This window comes from Lepisosteus oculatus, chromosome 4 (assembly GCF_040954835.1).
Source record: "Lepisosteus oculatus isolate fLepOcu1 chromosome 4, fLepOcu1.hap2, whole genome shotgun sequence".
Taxonomy (NCBI): Eukaryota; Metazoa; Chordata; class Actinopteri; order Semionotiformes; family Lepisosteidae; genus Lepisosteus; species Lepisosteus oculatus.
The window spans coordinates 1,249,986-1,273,502 of record NC_090699.1 but is presented as its reverse complement, the minus strand read 5'-3'; the positions used below and the strand labels follow the sequence as shown (position 1 = coordinate 1,273,502).

The 23,517-nt window shown below is 57.0% G+C and overlaps 1 protein-coding gene across 1 annotated transcript; it reads right to left on the bottom strand.

The window, feature by feature from the left end:
* Window positions 1-412: 412 nt before the first annotated feature.
* On the bottom strand, window positions 413-21,670 carry armc5 (armadillo repeat containing 5). The gene is made up of 7 exons (XM_069188304.1): window positions 20,755-21,670; window positions 20,416-20,446; window positions 19,907-20,014; window positions 16,755-17,583; window positions 14,585-15,060; window positions 3,331-3,463; window positions 413-2,525 (listed from the first exon to the last, which is right to left on the bottom strand). Exons 1-7 carry the CDS (start codon window positions 21,088-21,090, stop codon window positions 635-637), a joined length of 3,804 nt encoding a protein of 1,267 aa, XP_069044405.1. The 5' UTR covers window positions 21,091-21,670; the 3' UTR covers window positions 413-634.
* Window positions 21,671-23,517: the final 1,847 nt, after the last annotated feature.

Sequence of the window (23,517 nt, the reverse complement as noted above, 5' to 3'; positions counted from 1 at the left end):
GTTCATCAGCTGAGCGTTTATTACAGTGACTCAGGGTCCAGCTGGGTATTCACAGTGTATGTACAGTATCTACAGCCCCACAGAGGGCACCCAGAGAGCACAGGCCCTCGCCCCCTTAGACAAAACTCCCCCTCCCACAACCCCTCCCCCAGACACGCCCCCCTCATCCACTGTCTCCTCCCTCCCCAGACACGCCCCTCTCCTCCCACTGTCTCCTCCCTCCCCAGACACGCCCCTCTCCTCCCACTGTCTCCTCCCTCCCCAGACACGCCCCTCTCCTCCCACTGTCTCCTCCCTCCCCAGACACGCCCCTCTCCTCCCTCCCCAGACACGCCCCTCTCCTCCCACTGTCTCCTCCCTCCCCAGACACACCCCTCTCCTCCTGTCTCCTCCCTCCCCAGACACGCCCCCTCCCCCACTGTCTCCTCCCTCCCCAGACACACCCTTCTCCTCCTGTCTCCTCCCTCCCCAGACACACCCTTCTCCTCCTGTCTCCTCCCTCCCCAGACACGCCCTTCTCCTCCTGTCTCCTCCCTCCCCAGACACGCCCTTCTCCTCCTGTCTCCTCCCTCCCCAGACACGCCCTTCTCCTCCTGTCTCCTCCCTCCCCAGACACGCCCCTCTCTGCCCAGGGTCAGGTCAGTGCGCGGGTGACCATGGCCAGTATGTCCTCCTGCAGGCGCTGGCCGCAGTGGGCGTGGTCGGCGATCTGCCCCAGGCAGGCGGCGGCGGGGGCGAGGGGCAGGGGGGGGCGGGCGGCCAGCAGCAGGGCCAGGCAGCGGCGGCCCAGCAGGGGGTAACCGTGCTGCTGGGAGAACTGGTACAGCGAGGGCAGGGCGCCGAGGAGAGAGGCAGGGTCCGGCTCCGAGTCCGGCCCGCTCTGACCCAGTTCTGACCCACCCAGTTCGCCCAGTGACTCCGAGTCTGGCCCGCTCCAAACCAGTCCAGACCCGCCCAGTTCGCCCAGTGACTCCGAGTCTGGCCCGCTCTGACCCAGTCCGGACCCGCCCAGTTCACCCAGTGACTCCGGCCCGCTCCGAGCCGGTCCGGACCCGCCCAGTTCGCCCAGTGAATCTGGCCCGCTCTGACCCAGTCCGGACCCGCCCAGTTCGCCCAGTGACTCCGGCCCGCTCCGACCCGGTCCAGACCCGCCCAGTTTGCCCAGTGACTCCGAGTCTGGCCCGCTCTGACCCAGTCCGGACCCGCCCAGTTCGCCCAGTGACTCTGGCCCGCTCCGACACAGTCCGGACCCGCCCAGTTCGCCCAGTGAATCTGGCCCGCTCTGACCCAGTCCGGACCCGCCCAGTTCGCCCAGTGACTCCGGCCCGCTCCGACCCGGTCCAGACCCGCCCAGTTCGCCCAGTGACTCTGGCCCGCTCCGACACAGTCCGGACCTGCCCAGTTCGCCCAGTGACTCTGGCCCGCTCCGACACAGTCCGGACCCGCCCAGTTCGCCCAGTGACTCCGAGTCTGGCCCGCTCTGACCCAGTCCGGACCCGCCCAGTTCGCCCAGTGACTCCGGCCCGCTCCGACCCAGTCCAGACCCGCCCAGTTCGCCCAGTGACTCCGAGTCTGGCCCGCTCTGACCCAGTCCGGACCCGCCCAGTTCTCCCAGTGACTCCGGCCCGCTCCGAGCCGGTCCGGACCCGCCCAGTTCGCCCAGTGACTCCGGCCCGCTCCGAGCCGGTCCGGACCCGCCCAGTTCGCCCAGTGACTCCGAGTCTGGCCCGCTCCGACCCGGTCCGGACCCGCCCAGTTCGCCCAGTGACTCCGAGTCTGGCCCTCTCTGACCCAGTCCGCCCAGTGACTCCGGCCCGCTCCGAGCCGGTCCGGACGCCCCCTGCTGGCCCAGGAGAGACACACACAGCTGCTCCAGCTGCGCCTGCAGCCCCGACACCAGGAAGCGGCTGGCGCCCCGCATGGCCGCCAGCAGGGGGGGCTCCCCGCCCCCGGGAGGCCCCCAGAGGGGGGGCTCCCCGCCAGCCCCCAGGGCCCCCAGCAGCGGGCAGGCCGCCCCGTCGCCCAGGCGACAGCCGTGCAGGAAGTGCAGGACGGGCAGCAGCATCTCGGGGGTGACGTCGCGGATGGGGACCCCCCCCGTGGCCAGCGCCTCCCGGAAGCCCCCCAGCAGCAGCGCGTGGAAGTAGGGGGAGCCCCCCTGCCCGGTCAGGGCGGCCCGGCTGGCGGGGAGCCGCGTGCCGTCGTCCAGCAGCAGCACCAGGTCCGGGGGGGCGCGCCGGTAGGGGCAGGGGGCGGGGGGCGGGGGCCGCGGGGCGCCGGGGGCCCCCCCGCCCTCGGGGCGCCCCAGCAGGGCGGAGAGGCAGTCCGCCAGCGCGCAGCAGTACAGCGCCCGCAGGCGCCGCGCCGAGGGGGGCTGGGGGGGCGGCAGCCAGGCGCCCAGGAGGGCCCCCCAGCCCAGCGGGTCCTCCTCCGCGGCCGGGGCGTCGTCACGGCGACACAGCGGCTGCAGGGCCAGACGCAGACCAGCGTGATCGAGCAGCAGCTTCCGGAGCACAGGCCTGTTACTGGAGAGACAGACAGGCACGTCACTGGAGAGACAGACAGGCACAGGCCTGTTACTGGAGAGACAGACAGGCACAGGCCTGTTACTGGAGAGACAGACAGGCACGTCACTGGAGAGACAGACAGGCACGGGCCTGTTACTGGAGAGACAGACAGGCACGTCACTGGAGAGACAGACAGGCCTGTTACTGGAGAGACAGACAGGCCTGTTACTGGAGAGACAGACAGGCACGTCACTGGAGAGACAGACAGACAGGCACAGGCCTGTTACTGGAGAGACAGACAGGCACGTCACTGGAGAGACAGACAGGCACGGGCCTGTTACTGGAGAGACAGACAGGCACGTCACTGGAGAGACAGACAGACAGGCACAGGCCTGTTACTGGAGAGACAGACAGGCACGTCACTGGAGAGACAGACAGGCACAGGCCTGTTACTGGAGAGACAGACAGGCACGTCACTGGAGAGACAGACAGACAGGCACAGGCCTGTTACTGGAGAGACAGACAGGCACGTCACTGGAGAGACAGACAGACAGGCACAGGCCTGTTACTGGAGAGACAGACAGGCACGTCACTGGAGAGACAGACAGGCACAGGCACGTCACTGGAGAGACAGACAGACAGGCACAGGCACGTCACTGGAGAGACAGACAGGCACAGGCCTGTCACTAGAGAGACAGACAGGCACGGGCCTGTTACTGGAGAGACAGACAGGCACGGGCACGTCACTGGACAGACAGACAGACAGACAGACAGACAGACAGACAGACAGACAGACAGACAGACAGACAGACAGACAGCTCACCTGGTGACCAGTGGCAGGGCTAGCGCACACGCCAGGTGCTCAGGGTCCGAGCCAGACAGCATCAGATGAGTGAGGACACCGGCACCGAACCCCGACTCACACTGCACCCGCAGATTACTGAGGAGGGTCAGTCCTGTAACACAACACACACACACTGACTCCCACTGCACCCGCAGATTACTGAGGAGGGTCAGTCCTGTAACACAACACACACACACTGACTCCCACTGCACCCGCAGATTACTGAGGAGGGTCAGTCCTGTAACACAACACACACACTGACTCCCACTGCACCCGCAGATTACTGAGGAGGGTCAGTCCTGTAACACAACACACACACACTGACTCACACTGCACCCGCAGATTACTGAGGAGGGTCAGTCCTGTAACACAACACACACACACTGACTCCCACTGCACCCGCAGATTACTGAGGAGGGTCAGTCCTGTAACACAACACACACACACTGACTCACACTGCACCCGCAGATTACTGAGGAGGGTCAGTCCTGTAACACAACACACACACACACTGACTCCCACTGCACCCGCAGATTACTGAGGAGGGTCAGTCCTGTAACACAACACACACACTGACTCCCACTGCACCCACAGATTACTGAGGAGGGTCAGTCCTGTAACACAACACACACACTCTGACTCCCACTGCACCCGCAGATTACTGAAGAGGGTCAGTCCTGTAACACAACACACACACTGACTCCCACTGCACCCACAGATTACTGAGGAGGGTCAGTCCTGTAACACAACACACACACACTGACTCCCACTGCACCCGCAGATTACTGAGGAGGGTCAGTCCTGTAACACAACACACACACACACTGACTCCCACTGCACCCACAGATTACTGAGGAGGGTCAGTCCTGTAACACAACACACACACACTGACTCCCACTGCACCCGCAGATTACTGAGGAGGGTCAGTCCTGTAACACAACACACACACACACTGACTCCCACTGCACCCACAGATTACTGAGGAGGGTCAGTCCTGTAACACAACACACACACACTGACTCACACTGCACCCGCAGATTACTGAGGAGGGTCAGTCCTGTAACACAACACACACACTGACTCACACTGCACCCACAGATTACTGAGGAGGGTCAGTCCTGTAACACAACACACACACTGACTCCCACTGCACCCGCAGATTACTGAGGAGGGTCAGTCCTGTAACACAACACACACACACACTGACTCCCACTGCACCCGCAGATTACTGAGGAGGGTCAGTCCTGTAACACAACACACACACACACTGACTCCCACTGCACCCGCAGATTACTGAAGAGGGTCAGTCCTGTAACACAACACACACACACTGACTCACACTGCACCCGCAGATTACTGAGGAGGGTCAGTCCTGTAACACAACACACACACACACTGACTCACACTGCACCCGCAGATTACTGAGGAGGGTCAGTCCTGTAACACAACACACACACTGACTCACACTGCACCCGCAGATTACTGAGGAGGGTCAGTCCTGTAACACAACACACACACACTGACTCCCACTGCACCCGCAGATTACTGAGGAGGGTCAGTCCTGTAACACAACACACACACACTGACTCCCACTGCACCCGCAGATTACTGAGGAGGGTCAGTCCTGTAACACAACACACACACACTGACTCCCACTGCACCCGCAGATTACTGAGGAGGGTCAGTCCTGTAACACAACACACACACACTGACTCACACTGCACCCACAGATTACTGAGGAGGGTCAGTCCTGTAACACAACACACACACTGACTCCCACTGCACCCGCAGATTACTGAGGAGGGTCAGTCCTGTAACACAACACACACACTGACTCCCACTGCACCCGCAGATTACTGAGGAGGGTCAGTCCTGTAACACAACACACACACTGACTCCCACTGCACCCGCAGATTACTGAGGAGGGTCAGTCCTGTAACACAACACACACACACTGACTCCCACTGCACCCGCAGATTACTGAGGAGGGTCAGTCCTGTAACACAACACACACACACTGACTCCCACTGCACCCGCAGATTACTGAGGAGGGTCAGTCCTGTAACACAACACACACACTGACTCACACTGCACCCGCAGATTACTGAGGAGGGTCAGTCCTGTAACACAACACACACACACTGACTCACACTGCACCCGCAGATTACTGAGGAGGGTCAGTCCTGTAACACAACACACACACACTGACTCCCACTGCACCCGCAGATTACTGAGGAGGGTCAGTCCTGTAACACAACACACACACACTGACTCCCACTGCACCCGCAGATTACTGAGGAGGGTCAGTCCTGTAACACAACACACACACACTGACTCACACTGCACCCGCAGATTACTGAGGAGGGTCAGTCCTGTAACACGACACACACACACTGACACACACTGCACCCGCAGATTACTGAGGAGGGTCAGTCCTGTAACACAACACACACACACTGACTCCCACTGCACCCGCAGATTACTGAGCAGGGTCAGTCCTGTAACACAACACACACACACTGACTCCCACTGCACCCGCAGATTACTGAAGAGGGTCAGTCCTGTAACACAACACACACACACACTGCACCCGCAGATTACTGAGGAGGGTCAGTCCTGTAACACAACACACACACACACTGACTCACACTGCACCCACAGATTACTGAGGAGGGTCAGTCCTGTAACACAACACACACACTGACTCCCACTGCGCCCGCAGATTACTGAGGAGGGTCAGTCCTGTAACACAACACACACACTGACTCCCACTGCACCCGCAGATTACTGAGGAGGGTCAGTCCTGTAACACAACACACACACACACACTGACTCACACTGCACCCGCAGATTACTGAGGAGGGTCAGTCCTGTAACACAACACACACACACACTGACTCACACTGCACCCGCAGATTACTGAGGAGGGTCAGTCCTGTAACACAACACACACACTGACTCCCACTGCACCCGCAGATTACTGAGGAGGGTCAGTCCTGTAACACAACACACACACTGACTCCCACTGCGCCCGCAGATTACTGAGGAGGGTCAGTCCTGTAACACAACACACACACTGACTCCCACTGCACCCGCAGATTACTGAGGAGGGTCAGTCCTGTAACACAACACACACACTGACTCCCACTGCACCCGCAGATTACTGAGGAGGGTCAGTCCTGTAACACAACACACACACTGACTCCCACTGCACCCGCAGATTACTGAGGAGGGTCAGTCCTGTAACACAACACACACACACACTGACTCCCACTGCACCCGCAGATTACTGAGGAGGGTCAGTCCTGTAACACAACACACACACACTGACTCACACTGCACCCGCAGATTACTGAGGAGGGTCAGTCCTGTAACACAACACACACACACACTGACTCCCACTGCACCCGCAGATTACTGAGGAGGGTCAGTCCTGTAACACAACACACACACACTGACTCCCACTGCACCCGCAGATTACTGAGGAGGGTCAGTCCTGTAACACAACACACACACTGACTCCCACTGCACCCGCAGATTACTGAGGAGGGTCAGTCCTGTAACACAACACACACACACTGACTCACACTGCACCCGCAGATTACTGAGGAGGGTCAGTCCTGTAACACAACACACACACTGACTCCCACTGCACCCGCAGATTACTGAGGAGGGTCAGTCCTGTAACACAACACACACACACTGACTCCCACTGCACCCGCAGATTACTGAGGAGGGTCAGTCCTGTAACACAACACACACACACTGACTCCCACTGCACCCGCAGATTACTGAGGAGGGTCAGTCCTGTAACACAACACACACACACTGACTCCCACTGCACCCGCAGATTACTGAGGAGGGTCAGTCCTGTAACACAACACACACACTGACACACACTGCACCCGCAGATTACTGAGGAGGGTCAGTCCTGTAACACAACACACACACACTGACTCCCACTGCACCCGCAGATTACTGAGGAGGGTCAGTCCTGTAACACAACACACACACTGACTCACACTGCACCCGCAGATTACTGAGGAGGGTCAGTCCTGTAACACAACACACACACACTGACTCACACTGCACCCGCAGATTACTGAGGAGGGTCAGTCCTGTAACACAACACACACACACTGACTCCCACTGCACCCGCAGATTACTGAGCAGGGTCAGTCCTGTAACACAACACACACACACTGACTCCCACTGCACCCGCAGATTACTGAAGAGGGTCAGTCCTGTAACACAACACACACACACACTGCACCCGCAGATTACTGAGGAGGGTCAGTCCTGTAACACAACACACACACACACACTGACTCACACTGCACCCACAGATTACTGAGGAGGGTCAGTCCTGTAACACAACACACACACTGACTCACACTGCACCCGCAGATTACTGAGGAGGGTCAGTCCTGTAACACAACACACACACTGACTCACACTGCACCCACAGATTACTGAGGAGGGTCAGTCCTGTAACACAACACACACACTGACTCACACTGCACCCACAGATTACTGAGGAGGGTCAGTCCTGTAACACAACACACACACTGACTCACACTGCACCCGCAGATTACTGAGGAGGGTCAGTCCTGTAACACAACACACACACTGACTCACACTGCACCCGCAGATTACTGAGGAGGGTCAGTCCTGTAACACAACACACACACTGACTCACACTGCACCCGCAGATTACTGAGGAGGGTCAGTCCTGTAACACAACACACACACTGACTCACACTGCACCCGCAGATTACTGAGGAGGGTCAGTCCTGTAACACAACACACACACACACTGACTCACACTGCACCCGCAGATTACTGAGGAGGGTCAGTCCTGTAACACAACACACACACACACTGACTCACACTGCACCCGCAGATTACTGAGGAGGGTCAGTCCTGTAACACAACACACACACTGACTCCCACTGCACCCGCAGATTACTGAGGAGGGTCAGTCCTGTAACACAACACACACACACTGACTCCCACTGCACCCGCAGATTACTGAGGAGGGTCAGTCCTGTAACACAACACACACACACACACTGACTCCCACTGCACCCGCAGATTACTGAGGAGGGTCAGTCCTGTAACACAACACACACACACTGACTCCCACTGCACCCGCAGATTACTGAGGAGGGTCAGTCCTGTAACACGACACACACACACACTGACTCCCACTGCACCCGCAGATTACTGAGGAGGGTCAGTCCTGTAACACAACACACACACACTGACTCCCACTGCACCCGCAGATTACTGAGGAGGGTCAGTCCTGTAACACAACACACACACACACTGACTCCCACTGCACCCGCAGATTACTGAGGAGGGTCAGTCCTGTAACACAACACACACACACTGACTCACACTGCACCCGCAGATTACTGAGGAGGGTCAGTCCTGTAACACAACACACACACACTGACACACACTGCACCCGCAGATTACTGAGGAGGGTCAGTCCTGTAACACAACACACACACACTGACTCCCACTGCACCCGCATATTACTGAGGAGGGTCAGTCCTGTAACACAACACACACACACTGACTCCCACTGCACCCGCAGATTACTGAGGAGGGTCAGTCCTGTAACACAACACACACACACTGACTCCCACTGCACCCGCATATTACTGAGGAGGGTCAGTCCTGTAACACAACACACACACTGACTCCCACTGCACCCGCAGATTACTGAGGAGGGTCAGTCCTGTAACACAACACACACACTGACTCCCACTGCACCCGCAGATTACTGAGGAGGGTCAGTCCTGTAACACAACACACACACACTGACTCCCACTGCACCCGCAGATTACTGAGGAGGGTCAGTCCTGTAACACGACACACACACACTGACACACACTGCACCCGCAGATTACTGAGGAGGGTCAGTCCTGTAACACAACACACACACTGACTCACACTGCACCCGCAGATTACTGAGGAGGGTCAGTCCTGTAACACAACACACACACACTGACTCCCACTGCACCCGCAGATTACTGAGGAGGGTCAGTCCTGTAACACAACACACACACACTGACTCCCACTGCACCCACAGATTACTGAGGAGGGTCAGTCCTGTAACACAACACACACACACTGACACACACTGCACCCGCAGATTACTGAGGAGGGTCAGTCCTGTAACACAACACACACACTGACTCACACTGCACCCGCAGATTACTGAGGAGGGTCAGTCCTGTAACACAACACACACACTGACTCCCACTGCACCCGCAGATTACTGAGGAGGGTCAGTCCTGTAACACAACACACACACACTGACTCCCACTGCACCCGCAGATTACTGAGGAGGGTCAGTCCTGTAACACAACACACACACACACTGACTCACACTGCACCCGCAGATTACTGAGGAGGGTCAGTCCTGTAACACAACACACACACTGACTCCCACTGCACCCGCAGATTACTGAGGAGGGTCAGTCCTGTAACACAACACACACACACTGACTCACACTGCACCCGCAGATTACTGAGGAGGGTCAGTCCTGTAACACGACACACACACTGACTCCCACTGCACCCGCAGATTACTGAGGAGGGTCAGTCCTGTAACACAACACACACACTGACTCCCACTGCACCCGCAGATTACTGAGGAGGGTCAGTCCTGTAACACAACACACACACTGACTCACACTGCACCCGCAGATTACTGAGGAGGGTCAGTCCTGTAACAACACACACACACTGACACACACTGCACCCGCAGATTACTGAGGAGGGTCAGTCCTGTAACACAACACACACACTGACTCCCACTGCACCCGCAGATTACTGAGGAGGGTCAGTCCTGTAACACAACACACACACACTGACTCACACTGCACCCGCAGATTACTGAGGAGGGTCAGTCCTGTAACACAACACACACACACTGACTCACACTGCACCCGCAGATTACTGAGGAGGGTCAGTCCTGTAACACAACACACACACTGACTCACACTGCACCCGCAGATTACTGAGGAGGGTCAGTCCTGTAACACAACACACACACTGACTCCCACTGCACCCGCAGATTACTGAGGAGGGTCAGTCCTGTAACACAACACACACACTGACTCACACTGCACCCGCAGATTACTGAGGAGGGTCAGTCCTGTAACACAACACACACACTGACTCCCACTGCACCCGCAGATTACTGAGGAGGGTCAGTCCTGTAACACAACACACACACACTGACTCACACTGCACCCACAGATTACTGAGGAGGGTCAGTCCTGTAACACAACACACACACACTGACACACACTGCACCCGCAGATTACTGAGGAGGGTCAGTCCTGTAACACAACACACACACTGACTCACACTGCACCCGCAGATTACTGAGGAGGGTCAGTCCTGTAACACAACACACACACACTGACTCCCACTGCACCCGCAGATTACTGAGGAGGGTCAGTCCTGTAACACAACACACACACACTGACTCCCACTGCACCCGCAGATTACTGAGGAGGGTCAGTCCTGTAACACAACACACACACACTGACTCCCACTGCACCCGCAGATTACTGAGCAGGGTCAGTCCTGTAACACAACACACACACTGACTCCCACTGCACCCGCAGATTACTGAGGAGGGTCAGTCCTGTAACACAACACACACACTGACTCCCACTGCACCCGCAGATTACTGAGGAGGGTCAGTCCTGTAACACAACACACACACACACTGACTCCCACTGCACCCGCAGATTACTGAGGAGGGTCAGTCCTGTAACACACACACACACACACACACACACACACTCTGACTCCCACAGATTACTGAAGAGGGTCAGTCCTGTAACACAACACACACACACACACACACTCTGACTCCCACAGATTACTGAAGGGGGTCAGTCCTGTAACACAACACACACACACACACACACACACACACACACACACTCTCTGACTCCCACTGCACCCACAGATTACTGAGGAGGGTCAGTCCTGTAACACAACACACACACACTGACTCACACTGCACCCACAGATTACTGAGGAGGGTCAGTCCTGTAACACAACACACACACTGACTCCCACTGCACCCGCAGATTACTGAGGAGGGTCAGTCCTGTAACACAACACACACACTGACTCACACTGCACCCGCAGATTACTGAGGAGGGTCAGTCCTGTAACACAACACACACACTGACTCCCACTGCGCCCGCAGATTACTGAGGAGGGTCAGTCCTGTAACACAACACACACACTGACTCCCACTGCACCCGCAGATTACTGAGGAGGGTCAGTCCTGTAACACAACACACACACTGACTCCCACTGCACCCGCAGATTACTGAGGAGGGTCAGTCCTGTAACACAACACACACACTGACTCCCACTGCACCCGCAGATTACTGAGGAGGGTCAGTCCTGTAACACAACACACACACACACTGACTCCCACTGCACCCGCAGATTACTGAGGAGGGTCAGTCCTGTAACACAACACACACACACTGACTCACACTGCACCCGCAGATTACTGAGGAGGGTCAGTCCTGTAACACAACACACACACACACTGACTCCCACTGCACCCGCAGATTACTGAGGAGGGTCAGTCCTGTAACACAACACACACACACTGACTCCCACTGCACCCGCAGATTACTGAGGAGGGTCAGTCCTGTAACACAACACACACACACTGACTCCCACTGCACCCGCATATTACTGAGGAGGGTCAGTCCTGTAACACAACACACACACTGACTCCCACTGCACCCGCAGATTACTGAGGAGGGTCAGTCCTGTAACACAACACACACACTGACTCCCACTGCACCCGCAGATTACTGAGGAGGGTCAGTCCTGTAACACAACACACACACACTGACTCCCACTGCACCCGCAGATTACTGAGGAGGGTCAGTCCTGTAACACAACACACACACACTGACTCCCACTGCACCCGCAGATTACTGAGGAGGGTCAGTCCTGTAACACAACACACACACACTGACTCCCACTGCACCCGCAGATTACTGAGGAGGGTCAGTCCTGTAACACAACACACACACTGACTCACACTGCACCCGCAGATTACTGAGGAGGGTCAGTCCTGTAACACAACACACACACACTGACTCACACTGCACCCGCAGATTACTGAGGAGGGTCAGTCCTGTAACACAACACACACACTGACTCACACTGCACCCGCAGATTACTGAGGAGGGTCAGTCCTGTAACACAACACACACACACACTGACACACACTGCACCCGCAGATTACTGAGGAGGGTCAGTCCTGTAACACAACACACACACACTGACTCCCACTGCACCCGCAGATTACTGAGGAGGGTCAGTCCTGTAACACAACACACACACTGACTCACACTGCACCCGCAGATTACTGAGGAGGGTCAGTCCTGTAACACAACACACACACACTGACTCACACTGCACCCGCAGATTACTGAGGAGGGTCAGTCCTGTAACACAACACACACACACTGACTCCCACTGCACCCGCAGATTACTGAGCAGGGTCAGTCCTGTAACACAACACACACACACTGACTCCCACTGCACCCGCAGATTACTGAAGAGGGTCAGTCCTGTAACACAACACACACACACACTGCACCCGCAGATTACTGAGGAGGGTCAGTCCTGTAACACAACACACACACACACTGACTCCCACTGCACCCGCAGATTACTGAGGAGGGTCAGTCCTGTAACACAACACACACACACTGACTCCCACTGCACCCGCAGATTACTGAGGAGGGTCAGTCCTGTAACACAACACACACACACTGACTCCCACTGCACCCGCATATTACTGAGGAGGGTCAGTCCTGTAACACAACACACACACTGACTCCCACTGCACCCGCAGATTACTGAGGAGGGTCAGTCCTGTAACACAACACACACACTGACTCCCACTGCACCCGCAGATTACTGAGGAGGGTCAGTCCTGTAACACAACACACACACACTGACTCCCACTGCACCCGCAGATTACTGAGGAGGGTCAGTCCTGTAACACAACACACACACACTGACTCCCACTGCACCCGCAGATTACTGAGGAGGGTCAGTCCTGTAACACAACACACACACACTGACTCCCACTGCACCCGCAGATTACTGAGGAGGGTCAGTCCTGTAACACAACACACACACACTGACTCACACTGCACCCACAGATTACTGAGGAGGGTCAGTCCTGTAACACAACACACACACACTGACTCCCACTGCACCCGCAGATTACTGAGGAGGGTCAGTCCTGTAACACAACACACACACACTGACTCACACTGCACCCGCAGATTACTGAGGAGGGTCAGTCCTGTAACACAACACACACACACTGACTCCCACTGCACCCGCAGATTACTGAGGAGGGTCAGTCCTGTAACACAACACACACACACTGACTCCCACTGCACCCGCAGATTACTGAGGAGGGTCAGTCCTGTAACACGACACACACACTGACTCACACTGCACCCGCAGATTACTGAGGAGGGTCAGTCCTGTAACACAACACACACACTGACTCCCACTGCACCCGCAGATTACTGAAGAGGGTCAGTCCTGTAACACAACACACACACACTGACTCCCACTGCACCCGCAGATTACTGAGGAGGGTCAGTCCTGTAACACAACACACACACACTGACTCCCACTGCACCCGCAGATTACTGAGGAGGGTCAGTCCTGTAACACAACACACACACACAGACAGACAGACACAGACAGACAGACACAGACAGACAGACACAGACAGACAGACAGACAGACGGGTGCAGACAGACAGACAGACAGAGAGAGAGAGAGAGACGGGTGCAGACAGACAGACAGACAGAGAGAGAGAGAGAGACGGGTGCAGACAGACAGACAGACAGAGAGAGAGAGAGAGACGGGTGCAGACAGACAGACAGACAGAGAGAGACGGGTGCAGACAGACAGAGAGAGAGAGACGGGTGCAGACAGACAGACAGACAGACAGACAGAGAGAGAGAGACGGGTGCAGACAGACAGACAGACAGACAGACAGACAGACAGACAGACAGACAGACAGACAGACAGACAGACAGACAGACAGACAGACAGACAGACAGACAGACAGACAGACAGACAGACAGACAGACAGACGGGTGCAGACAGACAGACAGACAGACAGACTCACCCAGCTCCCGGACCCTCAGCCGGGTGCCCTCGGGCTGCGGGCGGCAGGGCGCCCCCAGGAGGCCGCGGACGAGCCGCAGGTGCAGCAGGGTGGCGGCGCCGCAGCGCAGCAGGGCCTGCAGGCAGGCGGGGTGGCAGGACAGGCGCCCCAGCAGGCGGGCCAGGCGCGGGCTCGGGTCGCGGCGCAGCTGCAGGAACTCCAGCAGCCCGGCCAGCGCCGCCGGCTGGGCCAGCGCCGCGCTGGGGTCCAGCGCCTGCGAGGCCCGGGACAGCAGCACCAGCGCCGCCGACTCCGGCGTCCAGGGCTCGGGGTGGTATGGGTGGGGGTACGGCGGGGCGCGGGGGGGGGACGCCTGGGACGGCGGGGGCGGGGACCCCGCGCTGCAGTCCGCACCCCACTCCGGCTCGCCCCCTGGGGACCACTGCGGGGACACCTCCCCCTCACTGGAGATCAAGCCCTCCGACAAGAGCCAGGACCTGGAGAGAGAGAGAGAGAGAGAGACGGGTTCATACAGCACAGTGACCCCACACTGAGAGAGAGAGACGGGTTAATACAGCACAGTGACCCCGCACTGAGAGAGAGAGACGGGTTAATACAGCACAGTGACCCCGCACTGAGAGAGAGAGACGGGTTAATACAGCACAGTGACCCCGCACTGAGAGAGAGAGACGGGTTAATACAGCACAGTGACCCCGCACTGAGAGAGAGAGACGGGTTCACACAGCACAGTGACCCCACACTGAGAGAGAGAGAGAGAGACGGGTTCATACAGCACAGTGACCCCACACCGAGAGAGAGAGAGACGGGTTCATACAGCACAGTGACCCCACACCGAGAGAGAGAGAGAGAGACGGGTTCATACAGCACAGTGACCCCACACTGAGAGAGAGAGAGAGAGAGACGGGTTCATACAGCACAGTGACCCCACACCGAGAGAGAGAGAGAGACGGGTTCATACAGCACAGTGACCCCACACTGAGAGAGAGAGACGGGTTAATACAGCACAGTGACCCCGCACTGAGAGAGAGAGACGGGTTAATACAGCACAGTGACCCCGCACTGAGAGAGAGAGACGGGTTAATACAGCACAGTGACCCCGCACTGAGAGAGAGAGACGGGTTCACACAGCACAGTGACCCCACACTGAGAGAGAGAGAGAGAGACGGGTTCATACAGCACAGTGACCCCACACAGAGAGAGAGAGAGAGAGACGGGTTCATACAGCACAGTGACCCCACACAGAGAGAGAGAGAGAGAGACGGGTTCATACAGCACAGTGACCCCACACTGAGAGAGAGAGAGAGAGACGGGTTCATACAGCACAGTGACCCCACACCGAGAGAGAGAGAGAGACGGGTTCATACAGCACAGTGACCCCACACTGAGAGAGAGAGACGGGTTAATACAGCACAGTGACCCCGCACTGAGAGAGAGAGACGGGTTAATACAGCACAGTGACCCCGCACTGAGAGAGAGAGACGGGTTAATACAGCACAGTGACCCCGCACTGAGAGAGAGAGACGGGTTCACACAGCACAGTGACCCCACACTGAGAGAGAGAGAGAGAGACGGGTTCATACAGCACAGTGACCCCACACCGAGAGAGAGAGAGAGAGACGGGTTCATACAGCACAGTGACCCCACACCGAGAGAGAGAGAGAGAGACGGGTTCATACAGCACAGTGACCCCACACCGAGAGAGAGAGAGAGACGGGTTCATACAGCACAGTGACCCCACACTGAGAGAGAGAGAGAGAGACGGGTTCATACAGCACAGTGACCCCACACAGAGAGAGAGAGAGACGGGTTCATACAGCACAGTGACCCCACACTGAGAGAGAGAGACGGGTTCATACAGCACAGTGACCCCACACCGAGAGAGAGAGAGAGTGAGAGACGGGTTCATACAGCACAGTGACCCCACACCGAGAGAGAGAGAGAGAGACGGGTTCATACAGTACAGTGACCCCACACTGAGAGAGAGAGAGAGAGACGGGTTCATACAGCACAGTGACCCCACACTGAGAGAGAGAGAGAGACGGGTTCATACAGCACAGTGACCCCACACTGAGAGAGAGAGAGAGAGAGACGGGTTCATACAGCACAGTGACCCCACACTGAGAGAGAGAGAGAGACGGGTTCATACAGCACAGTGACCCTCCATCCTCACCTGAGACTGAGGAAGCTGGATGACCCTTGACCTTCGGCTGACCCCTCCCTCCTGGCGGCCTCCAGGGGCGGGAAGTCGAAGGAGGGGGTGTAGGGGTCCGCAGGCTCCTCCCCCTCGCGGCCCGGCCCCTCCCCCCGGGCCAGCTCCACCAGCCTGGCGACCAGCAGCGGGACCAGCCCCGCCCCCTGCAGCTGCTCCAGCGCCGCCTCGTCGTACACGAAGTCCACGAAGGCCAGCAGCACCAGGCGCACCGGCGCGGGCCCGGGCCGGCCCGCCAGCACGCCCAGCAGCACGTCCAGGCCGCCGGCCGCGCGCACGCGGGCCCGGTTCACCGCCTCGCGGCAGCAGAGGCACAGCGCGCGCAGGAAGGCCGCCGAGCGCCCCGGCTCGCGCCGCACCTCCTCCGCGAACCGGGCCACGGCGCCCAGGGAGCCCACGAGCGGCCGCAGGCAGCCCTGGGCGCAGCAGTGGGCCAGCACCCGCAGGGCCAGCTCCTGCTGGGGGGCCCGCGGCCCGGCCGCCAGGGGCCCCAGCCGGGCCAGCACGCCGGCGCGGGCCAGCTCGCGGGCGCAGGCCTGGCTGCAGCCGCGGGTCAGCTCCGCCAGCGCGCGCAGGGCGGCCAGCCGCAGGGCCGGGGGGCAGGGGGCGGCCAGCCGCGCGCCCAGCGCCGCCACCGCGCCCTGCGCCACCAGCAGCCCGCGGTGAGGCGCCGAGTCCGCCAGGTTGCGCAGCGCCCTCACCACAGACTGGGCACACTCCGCCTCCTGGGGGGTCGGGGAGTCCGGGGCCGAGGAGGAGGAGAGGCAGAGGAGGAGAGCAGACACCCCACCTGAGAGAGAGAGAGAGGGGTTAATACAGACACACTGACTGGACACTCCAGTACATTAACACTGCACTGAGAGAGAGAGGGGTTCATACACACACACTGACTGGACACTCCAGTACATTAACACTGCACTGAGAGAGAGAGGGGTTAATACACACACTGACTGGACACTCCAGTACATGAACACTGCACTGAGAGAGAGGGGTTCATACAGACACACTGACTGGACACTCCTGTACATTAACACTGCACTGAGAGAGAGAGGGGTTAATACACACACACTGACTGGACACTCCAGTACATTAACACTGCACTGAGAGAGAGAGGGGTTCATACAGACACACTGACTGGACACTCCAGTACATTAACACTGCACTGAGAGAGAGAGAGGTTAATACACACACACTGACTGGACACTCCTGTACATTAACACTGCACTGAGAGAGAGAGGGGTTCATACACACACACTGACTGGACACTCCAGTACATTAACACTGCACTGAGAGAGAGAGAGGTTAATACACACACACTGACTGGACACTCCAGTACATTAACACTGCACTGAGAGAGAGAGGGGTTCATACAGACACACTGACTGGACACTCCAGTACATTAACACTGCACTGAGAGAGAGAGGGGTTCATACAGACACACTGACTGGACACTCCAGTACATTAACACTGCACTGAGAGAGAGGGGTTAATACACACACTGACTGGACACTCCAGTACAGTAACACTGCACTGAGAGAGAGAGGGGTTAATACAGACACACTGACTGGACACTCCAGTACATTAACACTGCACTGAGAGAGAGGGGTTCATACAGACACACTGACTGGACACTCCAGTACATTAACACTGCACTGAGAGAGAGAGAGGGGTTCATACAGACACACTGACTGGACACTCCAGTACAGTAACACTGCACTGAGAGAGAGAGGGGTTAATACAGACACACTGACTGGACACTCCAGTACATTAACACTGCACTGAGAGAGAGAGGGGTTCATACACACACACTGACTGGACACTCCAGTACATTAACACTGCACTGAGAGAGAGGGGTTAATACACACACTGACTGGACACTCCAGTACATTAACACTGCACTGAGAGAGAGAGGGGTTAATACACACACTGACTGGACACTCCAGTACATTAACACTGCACTGAGAGAGAGAGGGGTTAATACAGACACACTGACTGGACACTCCAGTACATTAACACTGCACTGAGAGAGAGAGGGGTTCATACAGACACACTGACTGGACACTCCAGTACATTAACACTGCACTGAGAGAGAGAGGGGTTCATACAGACACACTGACTGGACACTCCAGTACATTAACACTGCACTGAGAGAGAGAGGGGTTCATACAGACACACTGACTGGACACTCCAGTACATTAACACTGCACTGAGAGAGAGAGGGGTTCATACAGACACACTGACTGGACACTCCAGTACATTAACACTGCACTGAGAGAGAGGGGGGTTCATACAGACACACTGACTGGACACTCCAGTACAGTAACACTGCACTGAGAGAGAGAGGGGTTAATACAGACACACTGACTGGACACTCCAGTACATTAACACTGCACTGAGAGAGAGGGGTTCATACAGACACACTGACTGGACACTCCAGTACATTAACACTGCACTGAGAGAGAGAGAGGGGTTCATACAGACACACTGACTGGACACTCCAGTACAGTAACACTGCACTGAGAGAGAGAGGGGTTCATACAGACACACTGACTGGACACTCCAGTACATTAACACTGCACTGAGAGAGAGAGGGGTTCATACAGACACACTGACTGGACACTCCAGTACAGTAACACTGCACTGAGAGAGAGAGGGGTTAATACAGACACACTGACTGGACACTCCAGTATATTAACACTGCACTGAGAGAGAGAGGGGTTAATACACACACACTGACTGGACACTCCAGTACATTAACACTGCACTGAGAGAGAGAGGGGTTAATACAGACACACTGACTGGACACTCCAGTACATTAACACTGCACTGAGAGAGAGAGGGGTTCATACACACACACACTGACTGGACACTCCAGTACATTAACACTGCACTGAGAGAGAGAGGGGTTCATACAGACACACTGACTGGACACTCCAGTACATTAACACTGCACTGAGAGAGAGGGGTTAATACACACACACACTGACTGGACACTCCAGTACATTAACACTGCACTGAGAGAGAGAGGGGTTAATACAGACACACTGACTGGACACTCCAGTACATTAACACTGCACTGAGAGAGAGAGGGGTTCACACACACACACACTCACCTGCCTTGTGGATCTGCACGCTGTTGTCTGGATCAATGGCCAGGTTGCCCAGAGCTCGAGCTGCTCGGTTCTGGATGCTGCCAATGTTGATGCTCTTCAGAAGTGTGACTGCAGGACATGGAGACACAGCAGTGGCGATCAGGACAGAGCAGAGGACAGAGAGGAGGGGGTGATGTCACAGAGAGGACAGGAGTGCGTAGTGTCAGCGAGGGCATGAGGTCACAGAGGACAGAGAGGAGGGGGTGATGTCACAGAGAGGACAGGAGAGCGTAGTGTCAGCGAGGGCATGAGGTCACAGAGGACAGAGAGGAGGGGGTGATGTCACAGAGAGGACAGGAGAGCGTAGTGTCAGCGAGGGCATGAGGTCACAGAGGACAGAGAGGAGGGGGTGATGTCACAGAGAGGACAGGAGAGCGTAGTGTCAGAGAGGGCATGAGGTCACAAAGGACAGAGAGGAGGGGTGATGTCACAGAGAGGGGACAGGGGTGGTAGGGAGACGGTTCTCTCACCTAACAGGGGGATCCCTCCCAGGGTGCGAACCTACAGAAGCACAAACACACAACGACACAGGTCAGCTTCCAGGGGGCGGCGTGGAGCTGGGCTGTTGACCCCCTCCCATAACTCACAGCGCCCCTCCCAACCCCTGTACCTCCGAGCGCCCCTCCCCCTCCCCTCAGAGCGCCCCTCCCCCATACCTCACAACGCACCTCCCACTCCTCGTCCCCCCCCGAGCACCCCTGTACCTCCCAGCACCCCTCCCCCTCCCCACCCCTCGGAGCGTGACCCCCAGAGCACCACGCCCCGCCCCCACCACCTCCCACTCCATGCCCCCCCCGAGCACCCCGTACCTCCGAGCGCGACTCCGCCTCCGTGCAGCAGTTGCCCAGGATGCTCAGCGCCAGGTCGAGCGCCTTGCGGGCGCGCGGGCGCCGCAGCAGCTCCAGCAGGGGGCGCATGCCTCCGCGGCGGCGGTACCGCGCGATGCCCGCCGCGCCCTTGATGTGGCGGGTCCGGATGGCGATGAGGGCCCGGCTCAGCCCGGCCTGGGCCTGGGGCTGGGCCTGGGCCTGGGGCTGGCCGGACTCGGACCAGCTCCAGTCCACCGCTGTCGAACCCGGGGCCACGGCCTTCGCCAGCTGCGAGAGGCACCAGCCCAGCGAGTCCTCCGCCGCCCCCGTGGCCATCCTCCGGCCAGGGGTGTCCTGCCCCCCTGCCCCCCTGTCCTCCTGCCCTGCTGTCACTGGGGTCTGCAGTCCGCTGCAGCGCCAATAACCATCGCCCGCCCCGCCCCCCCCAGAAAACTACATCCCCCAGCGGCCCGCGGCGTCGCGAAGAGGCTGCCGGGAACTGTAGTGCCTCTGCCGGAGCCCGCGGCCGGCGGCGCCCGGGCGAACAGGCCGCGCGGGGCGTCGGCCGCCTCAGACGCGCACGGAGGGCCTCGCGCCGGGAACCGCAGCGGCGGGAGTCGTCCTGCGCCGCCCTCGCCGCCACGAAGCGTTTGTGTGCCGCTCGCCCCCGTCAGCAGCTGCCGCCCGTGAGCGCCTCTCTTTTCCTCAACACCCTCGGTCGTCAAGCCGACGCCATTTTAAACCCGGGAGAAACGCAAAACAAACAGGAAGAGGCAGGCGCCGCCGCGGCGCCTCTTATTTACTGCCGTCCCCGCGGCCTTGCGGGACTTGTAGTCCACTGTGGGGTTTCTTCACGCTGTGACGGAGGTCATCGCGCCTACTCAAGAACACCAACTCCCAGAACACCCCGGGGCACGCAGGTCAACTCCCGGTGGGGGGGGGTTGTGGGATTGTAGTTTTTAACCAGGCCCTTTACCTGGCCGTGGAGGGGAAGAAAAACTTCATTTCCCAGGAGCGCCGTCGGCCTGTCAGCCCACCCTCTCCGCCCAGACGGGCGCGTTGCTGTTGTCGTTGTGTTGTGATCGGCGCTGGGGGAGGCGGAGCAGCTGAAATCAGTTGTTTTAGGTGTTTTCGGCGGGGACTGGGGGGCGCTGGGGTACTTGAGCTGTATTGCCTCATTATGGTATGCATGCTGTGTCAGAAGTGAACTCTGTACTGGATCCATACCAGTTTGTATATAAACACCGGTGATGCGATTTACAGCATTGTGCGTCTCGTTAAAAGACACCCAGGGGACACCCATGCCTGTGCCCGGCTGCAGCCCCGTCTATTGATAACCACAACATTCAAAGACGGTCCCATTCGATTCTAACAAACCGCTCAACAAAACTTTCCGCGTCACGATCTGTGAGCACAGGTGCCCCTCGGGCAGTAGTCAAGCAGTAGTCAAAGCAGCTTCATTCTCAAATTCTCAGATGATACAGCTGTTCTTGGCTTAATGCACAGAGGCAGCAGCTCATCCGTGTAGATGTCAGAAGTCCAAAGGTTTGTGCAATGGTGTGACAGCAATAGCCTAATTCTCAATGTTAAAAAAAAAACCAAACGAAATAGTTTCGGATCCCAGAGCAGTTGGTGATCACGCGCATGTAGTAATCCACAATGATTTTATCACTCAGGTTGATTCATATAAGTACTTGGGAGTACACAGAGACAGTCACCTGTGCTGGACTGCTCGTGTTGAGAGTGTTTGCTCCAAAGATCAGCAGCGCTTATATTTCCTGCGAAGACTAAGAGTGTTTGGGGTTCGACAGGAAGTAATGCTCCTCTACTACCGTGCTGTAATCGAGAGCATGATCAGGTATGGTATTTCAGTGTGGTTTGGTCATCTATCAGTTCATTTAAAATCACTAATTACTAATCACTCTTCCAGACAGCTTTGAAGGTCATGGGAGTGAAACGGCATCTCTCCTTGCAGACAATCTTGGAAAAATCCCTCATCAAACAGGCAGGAAAACATATATCAGATCCCTCCCAATATCAGCTCTGAATATCAACTCCTTCCTTCTGGCAAACGTTTCAGGGTTCCCAAATGTGTGTCAAACAGATACAGACATTCCTGTGTTCCACTCTCCAACACAATTTAGACTCTTACAACCCACTTGAGTGCGATATGTTTTCTGATGTGTTGTAAATGTTACATGTTGCTGTGTGTTATACTGTACATGTGCAATAGAGTGATGTGCAATGTTTTTCTTATTTTTTGCAGTAAAATAGTCTGCAGTGTTTTTCTTTTCTTCATCTTTTTTGTTTGTGTTCTATGTTAATGTACAGGAGCGCTGGGTGTCCATAAAACATTCCCTCAGGGGACAATACAATCTTATCCTGTCTTATATGTAACCGGTACTGGTACAATGGGATTCTTACTGACAGAAAGTCTCTCGATTGTTAGAACACGTGTAAAAACACAAAGTGCCGACAGTGCATCAAGACAATATACACACAAACAGTAGACAATGTACAAGTCAACAAGTAAACAGCTTGAATGTAAACAATGCAGACATGTAAACAGTGACTGGAGATGTGCAATAGATAAGAAATCATAAAGAGGTAGATGTGATGGTGTAGGTGTGGTCCGAGGGGGATGGCCAAATGTGTTCGCCAGTCTCACTGCTTGTGGGTAGAAGCTGTTGAGGAATCTGGTGGTCAGTGTCCAGATGCTCTTGTACCTCCGGCCTGAGGGCAGTGGGGTGGGGGCTGTCCTCT

Bases quoted from the DNA above. Each gene is read 5' to 3' on its own strand.
- armc5 (XM_069188304.1), bottom strand. From the start codon at position 21,090: ATGGCCACGGGGGCGGCGGAGGACTCGCTGGGCTGGTGCCTCTCGCAG. The intron at 17,584-19,906 runs GTGAGTGTGTGT...TCTCTCTCTCAG, and splicing joins CGTGCAGATCCACAAGGCAG to GTGGGGTGTCTGCTCTCCTC. The intron at 2,526-3,330 runs GTGAGCTGTCTG...CTGTCTCTCCAG, and splicing joins GCCCTGCCACTGGTCACCAG to TAACAGGCCTGTGCTCCGGA.